Source organism: Diuraphis noxia, unplaced genomic scaffold (genome assembly GCF_037042655.1).
Source record: "Diuraphis noxia isolate RWA-SAM2 unplaced genomic scaffold, SU_Dnox_SAM2 contig0004, whole genome shotgun sequence".
NCBI lineage: Eukaryota > Metazoa > Arthropoda > Insecta > Hemiptera > Aphididae > Diuraphis > Diuraphis noxia.
Window position 1 is genome coordinate 16,619,333 of NW_028301714.1, and position 13,840 is coordinate 16,633,172.

The following is a 13,840-nucleotide window of genomic DNA, read 5'->3' on the forward strand; positions in this document are numbered from 1 at the left end:
ATTATGTAAATATTATATTGTATATTATATTTTTAACTTATAAAATCAAATATAACAAACTCAAGAACAATTGAAACAAAACAAAAAAAAAAAACTTTTTATTTATATATGTTATCTGCACTTAACACGTACATTTTGATAAAAATTAAAAATTCAGAATGATGGCAATGATGGCATAATTTAGCGTCCCATGCGTTACCCTTAAAAATAAAAGTAGGGGTACGCTGAAATTTCTGAATAATTAGTTAGGGTACTCCGTTCCCCTGCGTCCCCCCCAAGTCGAGCACTGATTGGGTCATTTGGCCAAATGAAAGTCAATTGTTGATATTATAATTCTTCGGTTATTATTAAAGTTCAAACTAGGTACTTACGACTTACCTGAAGTTGATTTGTTATCATAATGTATTTATTTGTTATGTTGGATTCATATGTGCACACTCATAAATCATTTAAATAACAATGGCAATGGTAATTTTGGGTACAACTCATTCATCTGGTACACAAAGTATGTATTCGTCATATCTCCCTCCTTCCTCCAAGATCATTTATTATGATTAATGATTAATGAGTTATGACATTTATAGAGTGATGTATTACCTATTATTATTGATTTCGTATTTAACATCATCATATGAAAAATCATTTATAACTCATTATATTATATTCCAAACACGATAAACTTTATTATAACTATTTTGTACTGAGGTGAGAGGTATAAGCGATTCGAGTGTCTTACACCCGCACTTACTGCGCTCTGCAGTTCACGGCTTTATTAACATAATTCATATACGATTCAAAAGGAATATTATTATAATATTCTAACGTCGAGCATAATATTACCAGATGGACGTTCACGTGTAACGTTTATTTGTTGCAAGTGTGTTTATAATATATATTATAAACATATATTATGTATAATATAACCGTGTATATAGATGCATAATAATTTAAGTATACGTACACGGCGGCCACAATGCAACATAATATATAATATAGTATATATTATTAGTATATTATTATGTAATATACATCTATATATATATATATATATATATATATATATATATGTGATATGCGTACATGTGATGTGTGTCGTGAGTATAAAGCTACAAAAATGCGAAGTAGGTGTTTAGAAGGAGATATATTTTTTTAATTCAAACCCATTTAACGTACTACATATAGTGCGTATTAGTGCCTAAATACGTGTTTTGTTTACTCACTCGCGAGTCACTGTGGATTTGAAAGTCTCCTATCCTACCCCCACCGCCGTTCTATACTTTTATCGTGACTGGAATGGATTGGTTGTCAGAGCTGTTTTAAGTGCCTAACTTATACGTCTTTCTAATAACAAACATTGTGTTATACGAGTACGTGCAAAGTAAATAAGTATAAATAATAGGATATGCGTCGTACATAATGACTATAGACGCTAGACGTGAGGAATTTATTCGCGTTGACAAAAAAAAAAAAAACATTAAAATTACTAATACATATTTTAATGCTTATACGTTGAATGTATACTAATATAGTATTATACATTAATATTATATTTTGTTCTGTTAAAAGTTAAAAGTTATATAGTTTCCAAGTGCGCGCATCTTTAAAGATATCATCTTAACGAATGTAAGCGGCATTAAAAAATAAATAGCTAATGGCCTTAGTCGCTGGGCTTAAGATCAATAAAAAAAATAAAAATATAATAAGATAACAAATTGAACAGAACAAAAAGAGATTGAATTTTAACGAGTGAATTTAAGTGAATAAGTAGGTATAAGTATAAGACGACGGAGATATTAATAAGGACACATTAAATTTGTTTTCATCGGAAAACATTAAACAATGATTAAAGATTGGTCATCGTAGTAACCACCGCATCGTTATTTAGCAGTTATGAAGATATGGTCAGTGACACATCACCGTATAATTTTGCTATATAATATTTTCAATAATTATGATATAAAAATACTAACATTTCCCCAAAAAAATGTATTTTTTATGAGAAAAGTTAGACTTAATTTGTCAATTAGGTATATTTTTCAGTTACAACTTACAATACGCAAATAATATCTACTGTTGTTACTACTTACCTACTAGCTGTTGGTAGAGGTCATCGGAAGCATGCACTAGGAAATATCGGATGGATAATATTATAATTGTAGATACTGTATAATATTAGATTATGGTAAATAATAAATTGTAGGTAGGTACCCTAATAGTGACTAATACAGTGGTGGATCCAAAAATTTCTCAAGTGTGAAGTGGAGGAGGGGGGTAATTAAAATATATCTAATACCAAAAAAATGAATATAGGTATCTAATAAGATTTTACATATACCTTACTCAATTACCTCTCCATCTTGGTTCTGCCACGGCTCTAACATAAAACTTGGTAGGTTATAGAATTATAGAATACCTATTGTTATTATGTGTATTTATGTGTAATATTATGTAATTACTCATCTCAGATACTCTAATTTGCAGCAATGATGCTCGGAAACCCATACCGGCCATACCTATGCGAGCGTTCCATGAAAATCTTGAAATCCCCAACCCTCCGAAAATAATATAATGTTATTATTATTAAACGGTATATTATATAGTTCCGACAGACGAACATAGCTTATAATACGATATGTGACTGAGTCCGTCACCGTCGGATACGCGTCATCGTACAACACTACAGCACTGCCGCACAATGCACATACCGGCAAATCAGCTATTGTTTGGTAAACATCTATATAGCTGGTATAGTCGTATAGACCGTAATATGGTCTGGTAGCGACGTCACGATTGTAGGCCGCGGGGTGATTGAGGGGAAAATAGAAAAACCGAACAAATCAGTGTTGTCAACGTTTTGGATGTTTGATTTTATTGACAAGTTGAACGAATATTATTATTATTGTTGTTCGCACGTGTAAAGGAGAAATTTAATAAAATCGAAATTATTTTTTTGAAAAAACCGATACTAATTTTATTATTACAATAATTCATTATTATATATATTATTCTATATGAATCGCATATAGTATTATATATAGTTAAGCTATGGAACCCATATTTAAATATTTTTGTTTTTAACAATTTAAATTGTTAACATTTATATATTTGAGAATCCAACATCAACCGCATCCAAAGATTCCAATCAAAAACTCTACGTACAATTCTTAAAGTACCATTCTTTGTTTCTAATCACCCCCTCCATTCCGACCTCAAAATTCCGTATGTCTCTGAATTAACGAAAACACATTATAAACGTTTCAATAGTCGCCTAGCCCACCATACAAATCCCTTAATCTCTGACCTATCATCTGTTTTTTATCTCAGGTAACCCAACTAAAAGGTTAAAAAGGCAGTGGTGTCGTGACCGGCTAGCCTAAGTGAATATATGTACAATAATAACCTAGTCTAAGAAAATCTCACTCATGTCGTAGTACCTCCACTGGGAGGCCTCTACAATCTGCCAAATCTGCCTGTATATATTATTTTTATTTTTATCTTAGCTTCTATCATCAATTATTCTTATTGTTCTCCTTTGAAACAGATTGAATAAAACATAATAAAAATATATATATATATATTTGAGAAAACAATTAAATATTTTATACGGACAATTGTTAAGTTATAATATGTCTAATATGAATATTTTAAAACCAAAAATTATTGGTCAAACCATCTAAAAATGAGCTGCTGATGTTAGAGCACACAGTTGTTGTTCTAGCTTTGGAATTTAGATTTATTAATTTTAGTCTCAAATACCAGAGACTATAAGTGGTTCAAAAATGTTCCATAAATTATTGTTTAGTTGTTTAGGTGTTTTTAGGCTCACTCAATTTGCACCTCATGTGTATTATTTCGTTGATCGCTCGACTCCTACCTATTTTCAGAACAAGTAAATTATGTATTTATATGTATTATGTAACTATATAGGTAAATGGTGTAGCCACGCGATTGCACTCAGTACTGACCACAGTTCAATAAACATACAACTCCCTTTTCGGTCGAGCTTGCATTTAATTCACATATAGTTGCATCAACCCTTTTAGCATTGCATTAGAATCTGTTTTTATAATTTTATAGCAGGTACTTCGAAAACTCGTACACATATTTAAATACTAATAGCCGCTCGAATTCAGTAGGTTTGTATAATAAAATATATATTTTATAATATTCATACGAATCTGACCATTATTTTAGTTATTGACTTATTGTAACACAGTTTAGTTTAGTATTTTTTATTAGTAAATTAAATAAGTAAATAAATAAATAAGTATTTATTAATCCTAACTTCATTATAATTATTTTGTTTCAGTATTTATTGAAAACTTGTACCTACACGAATGTTTAAATGTATAGTTCGGCCTTCGGAATTAACCAATATGGTCTTGTAATATAATATTTTAAAGAACTGATTATGGAACTTTAAATCAACGTCACGTGCGTAGCGATTGGCGATTGCTATACCTATAATTTTAAAATACAATTTGTAATAAACGGGATTTAATACAAGTTTCTTTCATTTTAGATTTCTAAATATCAATTAATATTTATACAATACTTCATAGTTCACATATCTTATCTGTACGTTTAATCCATAGAGTAATACTCTATGCTGTAATCCTTTAATCTGGGCGTCTGTTCATTAGTAACCAGTACGTAGTTACGTTTGTTGATATTAAGATACATAGGTATTAATTATTAGCTGGCGTGGTGGCGTCCTATTTTGAGAGCCTCAATTTTTGAATAATTATGATTGATTTTTTTTTTTTTGTATCAGGTATCTAGGTTATTTATGCTTATTGTGTGATATCTTCTCTTTCATATTGAAGTCCCTGGTCCAAAATCATGTAAATCTGGCTTTCACTAAACGATATTGTTATTGTTATACAAAAATATATAATAACGCGTGTTCTTCCGCGTCGCATATTCTAGTTGAGAGAATTAAAATCCCCCCTCCCACCAACAGTGTACAGAGATCAGAGACCAGCCAAATAAGTAGCATACATATTTATCCGTTTTACGTAGCTGTATCAGTTTAAACTTGAGAAATAAAATACAATAACTCAGTTCATTTGTTCATTAGATTTACAAAATAATCATATAGGCGTGTGCGAGGTGTGTGTGTAAGTGTAATGCGTTACTCATTTTAACATAACCGAGAGATTGATATTATAATAGTAGCCTACGTATTTCCTTCATTGTGGCATAGGTGTCACTTGCCGTAAAAGGTGCGTAACGTAAAAATGATGTATATTCGTGTATCAATCTATTATATTACGAAAGAGTAAAATGTCGTTTAATATTCAACCATTTTCCTAGGGTCGACATTTTCATTAATAATCATTAATGATTTTTTAAAACATTGTAAAAATGTGAATGTATAAAATAATGTGTGATTCTGATTCAACTACTTAGACCGACGCAAAACCGCTCGGCTGGCGGTGTTTTAGATTCAATATTTTATCACGCGAAACCTTAAAATGAAATATTGGCCTATTCACCAGCCCATTGAAACCAAAAAAAAAATCGTTTGGTGTGGCGAAAGCACCATTCACGCGCGCACGCCTGTGACTATATTGCCATCGACGAGCGTTCCAGACATCGCGATATTATTATAAATAAGTACATGGCGCAACGGTACGATATACCTATTTAGTTGTCCGAGTACGCCTACCTATACTTATAGCTATTCAACGAATAATACCCATACCAAACAAACATAATAACAATACCATCCTCTGTAGTCTACACACTATCATTATTATAATCGTACACATCGTGTACTCGTTGCTGCGAGTGTGATGTAAAGTGCGTAACGCCGTAACGGTACTCGCGGTTACGCATCAACGACGACCGGACGAGCGGTAGCGGCGGCGGCGGTAGCTACAGTATGTATTCATCGGCGCGCAAGTACGCACGGTAGGCGGCCTGCCGCTGACGCCAAAAGGGGGTAACGGCCAGATGGGTGGGTGGGCTGGCGGCGGGCGGTGGCGTACGCGCGCTTGGTAGTTGGTTGTCAATATACGCGCGCGCGCAACGCATTCGGACGCGACTCAGATCGTAAATATCGCCCGCGGCCGTTGGAAGTGTTCGCACGTATACAATAGCAATATAATTTTGTACTACGCCCGCCGCGCCGCCGACTCGCGGTTTCCGTTTTTGTTTCCCCTTTCGCGACGATTTCGAACTTGTGACACTGCTCCGGGTCGAAACCACTTACGCAGAAAAAACTGTTTTTATTTTTATTTATTTTATTATTCGCGAGTCCGTCGATTAATAATTATTAAATTATTATAAATCTATAATTACCGGTAGCGAGATAACGTTAACCGTAAGGTGAAACAGCCAGTTACGACGATAACGACATCAACATATTTAATTAATAATATTATGAACGCGGACGGCGCGACCGCAGCAGATACAGCCACGACTTTTATAGGACCGACGACGACGGCGGCAACAAACAAACGTGCAGGTACCGCCGCACAGAAAGACGTTGACAATCATTATCGTGATATCGTCGTTAAAAGCGGTCGTATCGAGTATCGGTAGTCCTCACGTTGCAGGTCCAGTTTTTCCCACACCCCCGACCATAAAACGTTTAGTGATAACGATTTTTAATGTTATTTATTTTTACGGACGTGCGTGTCCGGACGTGTACAGTTCAGTAGGTAGGACATAATAACATGCAGACTTTGCTGAGCTAGGCAGGAAGGTAGGCACTACTGCTCTAAAAAAAAAAAATATACGCAGAGGGATATTGGCCCGTATCAAATTTCCGTTCGCCTATCGATAATATAATAATATTGCGTAATAATATTATTATATTTATAGGCGATAAATCTTAGCGATATTCTATTTCGACGGGATCGATAAGTCAGGTGTGTGTGTGTGAGCGTGCGTGCGTGTGTCGGCCGCCTCTGGCATCGATGAACGGACTTTTTTTTGGTGGTTTTATCGCGTAATACCGACGGGATGGATACGTGCGTGGACCCTAACGTACCGCCCTGGAAGTTGGAGCTGATTAACAGGAGACGGACAAGAAACAATCAATCGAAGTACGGCGGTGGTGCCGGTGGCGGCAACAATAACGAACAACAACTTCAGGTAAAACCAGTTCAATGGACCTGGTCTTCCCCCACCACTCAACACTTTCTCCAGCAGTCGAACGCCGCCGCCCAGATATCGATGCTGCAGCCGCCGCATCAGCAGCAGCCCACAGTCGTAGTCGGCACCGCCGTGTGTCCCACCAGCATGAGGCTGTTCAAGTGCGAGGCCACTACTATCATGACCAATTTCAAGAAAAATCCGCAGATCAACCGCTGTCGATCAAAATTCAAAACCAAACCGCAGATCATCACCGAAATCACCAATGGCCTGGACTACCATTCGGATTCCAGTGAAGAGTTCAAGTATGGGCCGGGCATCGTGAACAAACTCAAATCCAAGTACATGAGCATGACGGTGCGTGAACAAAAGCCCAGGCCGTCGTTGCGCCGGTCCACCAGCATGGACAACATGGTTGACGACAAACGGCTCGTCGACAAACCCAAACTCTATTCGCAGCCGGACGTTGTCAGTATGGCAGCGACCGTCAAAAGCGAGACCATGAAACGTGCTCGTTCCATGGAGACTTTGTCCGATCCCCATTCGATCAATGCTAACAGCTACATGGATGAACAACAGCCGATAACAACTAATGGTGAATTACCACCACCCGATGTCGTCAAGACGTATAAAAAAATATTTGAAACCAAAACACAGACCGAACTGAAACCTATTAAGATAAAGCCTGCAATATTGCCTAAACCGATGATGAGTCCAGAAAAATCACGTCCGGCTAGGATGAATAAGGCACCATTAAAGAAAATGTCCCCACCAATTAAATATCCAAACAGGTAATAATATGCACATTTAATAAGCTGTGGATAAGTACTGACTTAGGTATGCACATTTAAAATTTGCTGAAGTATTTATGGCTACTATAAATTCCTATCTCTTAATAATAATTACCTGAGCATTGGTTAGAAATTATAATAGAAACCTATTCTAATAGTAAATGTAATGTGGAATTTATGTAGTAATATGAATTAAACATTTATTCATTCATAACGTCAATTGGTTCCTATTAATTTCATTAGTGTTCTATGAATGGTTAGATTTACTAGTTAAACTTATTAAGTGTTAAATAGATACCAAATAAGACTAATCATATCATTACTTTCGTTACCTAACAGTTTGGTATTATGAACTCATTAAATTCTCATAATTACTCCAAACTAGGTACATGGCGGCTGTATACGGTATACCTTTAAAACATAGAGTTTGAGTAAGATTTATTTTACAATTATTGTCTATTGTATGAGTTTATTATCTACTTATCAATCTATTTTACTTTGTACTATTTAAAAATTATTATTAGTACCTATCTGTAATTTGTAATGTATTTGTTTGGTTATCTACAGTTATAACTTATAAAATAACATTTTATTATGATAATAATAGATGCTGCCAAGTTCATTAATCTCATTTTTTCTCCATTTCCTATGTAGGGAGGTATATATAATATATATATATATATATATATATATATACAATTACGTTATGATTTGTTGTGTATTTATTTGTCAAATAATGATTGTATAACAATTAACAAATGTAATTTATCTTTATTTATATTCATAGATAAATACTTATTTTTTTAATGTTACCTACTTTAAAATGATTTAGTATGTTAGTGTTTTAAATATGTAATGAAAGTTATGGGCTATAATGAGGGTTATAATCTATTACATTGTATAGGTATTAAGTTAGGTACTCATAAAAATCATAAAACAGAAAAATGTTGATAGTTTCAAACTAAATGTTCTTTATTTTTTGCAGGTACCTATAACCTAAATACTTAAGTATTTCTTAATAAATTAATAAGATATCAAACATTTCAAATAGATTTATTTTTATTCAATATTAAATATTCATAGGTTCCTACTTTATTTACCTTAATTGCCTTATTATCTACTTAAAATGTGTCAATGATTAGGTATAACTATATAAGTTATGCATTCAATTTCAGATATTTTAATTTATTATCTTAGTACCTAAATTTTGTTAAAGTATACTTTTAAAATGAATACCTAAATACTGTAATTAAAAATTATTAAGTATTTCTAATTAGGTAATATGTTTATAGATTCAAAAAAAAGGAGTCGTTGGGTTTTGATCGTTCCAAATCATTGATCAATGATGAGGTTAGCTCTAGCCAAGATGAATCATCTATGTCGTCTGACGATGGTGGATCACAAAGACACAGGGTTACTATTAAAACTGCCATCACTGCAACAGCTATTGATAATAAACCAATATCAATACAAACCAAGCAGATATGTGTTATCAGACCAACAACCAGAACTACTTTACAGTCTGAAGAAACTACAAATGCTCAATTGTCTGATAAAGAAATAGAAAAAAAATTTATTAATAATAATAATAATAATAATAATAATAATACCAATAATACCATTAGTACCAATAATACCAACGGGGAAAAGAGAATAAATGGCTTGTGGGATAAAAAACGTTGGGATAATCATGAAAACAGTGTAGTTTTTAATTTCGTTAACAGAAAAGGAGTCCCAAACTATATTGATAGTGAAGGTCCAGTGCAAAGAAGAGATAATTCTTATGTAATATATCATTTTAATTGAGTTATTATTTTTATGTCATTAATTTATATGATTTTAGGGAGTTAAAGATGGTTGTATTATGTTGGACGCACATTGTGAAGAATCAAGTACTGATGACATTGATAATGTAAATAATGATAATTATGTCACTTTCGTTGGTGACAATATTATAATTGGTCGTTCAAACCTCCGAAAAGAAAATACACCAACTCCCAAAAAAGTATGTTTTATTTATTACTTACAAAATGTTGTCTTAAGTGTGTAACTATTGAAATAACTATTTCATATATTATGTAATGACATTTGAATGTTATCTCCCAGTTCACTCATTATTTTTATTTTTACTTAACATATTTGAACTCCTCTATTTTTATCAATTTAATACTAACTTTTATTATGGTTATTGGTTTGAAATTATGAATTAATTACAAGTTATATTCTCAATCACTGATTAGTGAAATTTTTAGCTGCGCTTGTAAAAAAAAAACCGATTAATATATATTTTATCTATTTTTTAAAATGTTGTATTCGGGGTGACAGTTGATATTTGAATTGTTATGGCTTGTATATTACTACTTATATTAGTTTATAATTTATTCAAAAATAATGTATTACATAATAATAACTATAACTATTTTGCTTTGTATATTTAGATCAAAGGGATAAATTAAAATTATAAGATTTTTGGGATTATAATATTATATTATACAATTTGCTAAAAGCTTTTTTATAATGTTTCAGATTTCTATACTAAATGACAAAAGAAATCATATTAATACATATTTTTCTAAGCATTTTATTCCTAACCTATACATAGAAAATAATAATAAATAAATTTAGTTAAAAATCTAAACCATAAATTAATGTAAAATTTAAAATATACATTATAATAAATAATTTTCAAACATGTTAAGTTTAACAGTAATTTTTAAACAGAATGATAGTTTTAATATATGTTTTAATTAATACTTATTTTTACCCGATTTTTCTGTTTGAAAATAATTGAATAAGTAACAATAAAGGGTAGATTAAACAAGTTTTTTTATTATTATAGCTTGAAGACATTCATCATAGGTCAATGAGCTGGTTCTTTGTAGAAATAGCCTCAGGCATTATTATTTATTTTATAAATACAATATGTACGCAGTACGCATTCTTTTGCACAATGACACTTGAATGCTGTAGTATTTGCCACTGGGCAACGCTATGCCTATACAATATTTCCTGTTTCAAAGAGTTTTTTGTAATACTTACTACAGTTTAATCTTTTTTAAGTATGAATGTTGTAATTTGTTAAGATTTTGCTTAATTTCCAGATAAGTCTATATGGAAATTATTATAGTATATTTATCTGTCAACAAATAAAACATTTGAAATAAACAATAGTTTACACAAATAATAGAATAAAGTGAAAAAAAATTAAACTCCATCAAAAAAAAAATAGTTGATAAAAATATTGATTGGAAAGCCTATCTTAATATTGAGCATATTACAATACTACAGGAATGTTCTATATATATTTTTTTTTTAAATAACAAATCAACAAATAATTTAGTGTTAAACAAAATTGTAATTAATAGTAAATTATTTGTTCTGGATTCAGTTTAATTTTTATAGGTTCCCGAAAAGATATTAGAATATAGTTATTAAAGTAAATATTATTATATAGTGTCCGAAATGTGTCATTAAATATATTATTTTGTAATTCGTTGACAATGTAGATTATTGTTCTTTTAAAATTATTAAAATTAGATTGTTATTCACTTCGTTTGCCGAAGTATTAACCGTGACATTTTAATAGGAAATTGAATAAGTAATTATGTATTTTTTTTTTACTTTCGCGTAAGATTATAAGGTGTATTATAATAAAGTACTATAGTTTATTGCATGCTGCATAGGTATTTTAGGTTGCCATACCGGTTTTAGGTCAATCATTAGCAAAAATATGTAGTCCGATAAAAAAAATAACCGATCTACAAACAGTTTAAAATTCGCGATACGAAATTAAAATTTTTAGTGGTAGCAAATTCTTCGTTGTGTGAGAATATATAGTATCCGAAGGTCATAAACTGTGGGTCATTGTGCTGTAATAACAACTTATAACGGCATTGTGTTCTATAAAGTGGTAACTGTTAGAAACTAAGTAAACCTAGTTTAAGGTCATACGCAATCGAATCTGCAAATAATTACTGTTTTAATTTTTAATGTGATATCAAGTACGTGACAGCCTTTATTGATGTGTTACATTAACAATTATCATTTAAATTTTAGGACCTGCACATAAAATTCTCCGATGTACTCGAAACGACGCATGAATATCCGTCTGAAGCGTCAATGTTAGTCGAAGAGGAGTCGACAAAAAACGATGATTCTACAACCATGTCGCCAAAAAGTAATGTACACAATTTATCGCCTCGAATGCTATACGAATTTTTTTTCCAGACCGGAACAAAAACAATGGTTTTTATACACGATATTATGACGTTCCGTATAAAACTAAAAACCTATTAAATGTATTATATTTCATTTAAATATGTACGTATTGTTATCGGTTCGGTCTGCAATCTGCATAAAGTAGGTCGTGAATACTTTCACTGATGGTCAAGGTTCAATATTGAAATTACATCTTGAAATATCCCGTTTGCATTTAGATTTCAACTGTTCTCATTATACATATATATATATATATATATATATATGTGTGTATATTCTTATTTACCACATTTCTATGCGTGCATAATTCATCCGTCATGATACCCGCGTATTTATTCTGTTGCACTTGAATCGAACTAAAATAATTATAGGTATTTAGCATATCAATAAGGACAGTGCATATTAATTTCATATAGCCATTCCTTTCAAACTAACTTTTCGAAACCTATTTAGTTATATTTTTGTCATACTTGTTATGTGCATATATATTAATACGTATTACGCACATACACTTGCTCAATTAAAAATATTCTGAGAAGGTTATTAAAGATTTAAAACAAAATCTTACCATCGGAAATTAATCAAATCATAATCACATAAAAATTCTTCGATTTTTATTGTTAAATGATAACATTTTCGCTTCTAAAAGGAAAGATTAAACAAGAATCAAATTATTTTTTAGTATCTAAGTTATAGTTTTAAATTCACAATTATTATTATGTCTGAGAAATGTTTGTTATTAAACGTTAAATCATAATTTTATTGTTTCAGGTAAATTCGGTAATTACATTCCAAGTAAATTGGGGACAAATGAAGAAGCGTTTCTTGGTGAATATGGCGTAAGCAGAAGTAATATGAAACCCGTAAAACGCGCGGTCGATAAAAACGAAGAAGACATGTCAGTGATGGACACATATGTGCCCTGGAGTGAAGAAACTACACCCGATCTCTTATTTTGAGTTCCTAATCTTAATATTTTGTATTGTATGAGCTCAATGGTGTTTTTTCCGAACAATATAAATTTAACGGGAAAATCGATTTCTTTACGTATTTTTTTTTTATTAAATAACTATATATTACCTGTATTAAAGTTTAATTTAAACTATGGCCAACACGATAAAATACAAGACTCAATGAGAAATTCCTCGACTGAAAAATTACATTCTTTAAATAATATTTATATATTTTTACGATTCCTATAAATACGTGTAATATTTTTTTGATAAGTAGTATTCGTTTATTATTTAATATTTCTACTATTAACTTTGATTTTGTTTATTTATTTGTGCTTTTTTCTTTTTTATATATAATATAATACTATCATAATATTAATATGATATTTCGATGTTTAAAAGCATTTTGTATCTATTTTATATATTGGCATCGTTTTTGAAGTTTTGGAATTGAAATAAACCGTTTTGACACGTTTATTATACATATATATATAAAATAGCTAGTGTTGTCTTACAATCTATAATCCGTCATCCATGTGCATTATATTGTAAAAACTGCAATATTTATGATTAAAATTGAGTGTCAACATAGTTCCGCGTCTCGGAAATTGCATTACCGGTTCGAGCGAAGGAATGAAAAAAAGAAGAAAGGGAGGGAGACGTCACGTCGTAACGTGGCTAGTACCTCTACGGTTGTCCGCGCCCAGAAGAAATACGATTATAAGACTACGCGTCCAGAGGATTAAATAGAAACGTCTGGCTACAGAATTAAAT

The 13,840-nt window shown here is 31.5% G+C and overlaps 1 protein-coding gene across 1 annotated transcript; it reads left to right on the top strand.

Moving 5' to 3' along the window:
• The first annotated feature begins 6,011 nt into the window (after nucleotides 1–6,011).
• Nucleotides 6,012–13,151, top strand: LOC107172952 (uncharacterized). The gene is made up of 5 exons (XM_015523277.2): nucleotides 6,012–7,895; nucleotides 9,188–9,680; nucleotides 9,739–9,900; nucleotides 11,952–12,072; nucleotides 12,885–13,151. Exons 1-5 carry the CDS (start codon nucleotides 6,973–6,975, stop codon nucleotides 13,070–13,072), a joined length of 1,887 nt encoding a protein of 628 aa, XP_015378763.2. The 5' UTR covers nucleotides 6,012–6,972; the 3' UTR covers nucleotides 13,073–13,151.
• The last annotated feature ends 689 nt before the right edge of the window (nucleotides 13,152–13,840 follow it).

Excerpts from the sequence above, each read along its gene's own strand:
- LOC107172952 (XM_015523277.2), top strand. The coding sequence starts at position 6,973 with ATGGATACGTGCGTGGACCCTAACGTACCGCCCTGGAAGTTGGAGCTG. Across the intron at positions 9,681-9,738 it reads AAAGAAGAGATAATTCTTAT|GGAGTTAAAGATGGTTGTAT; the intron begins GTAATATATCAT and ends ATATGATTTTAG. Across the intron at positions 9,901-11,951 it reads ATACACCAACTCCCAAAAAA|GACCTGCACATAAAATTCTC; the intron begins GTATGTTTTATT and ends TTTAAATTTTAG.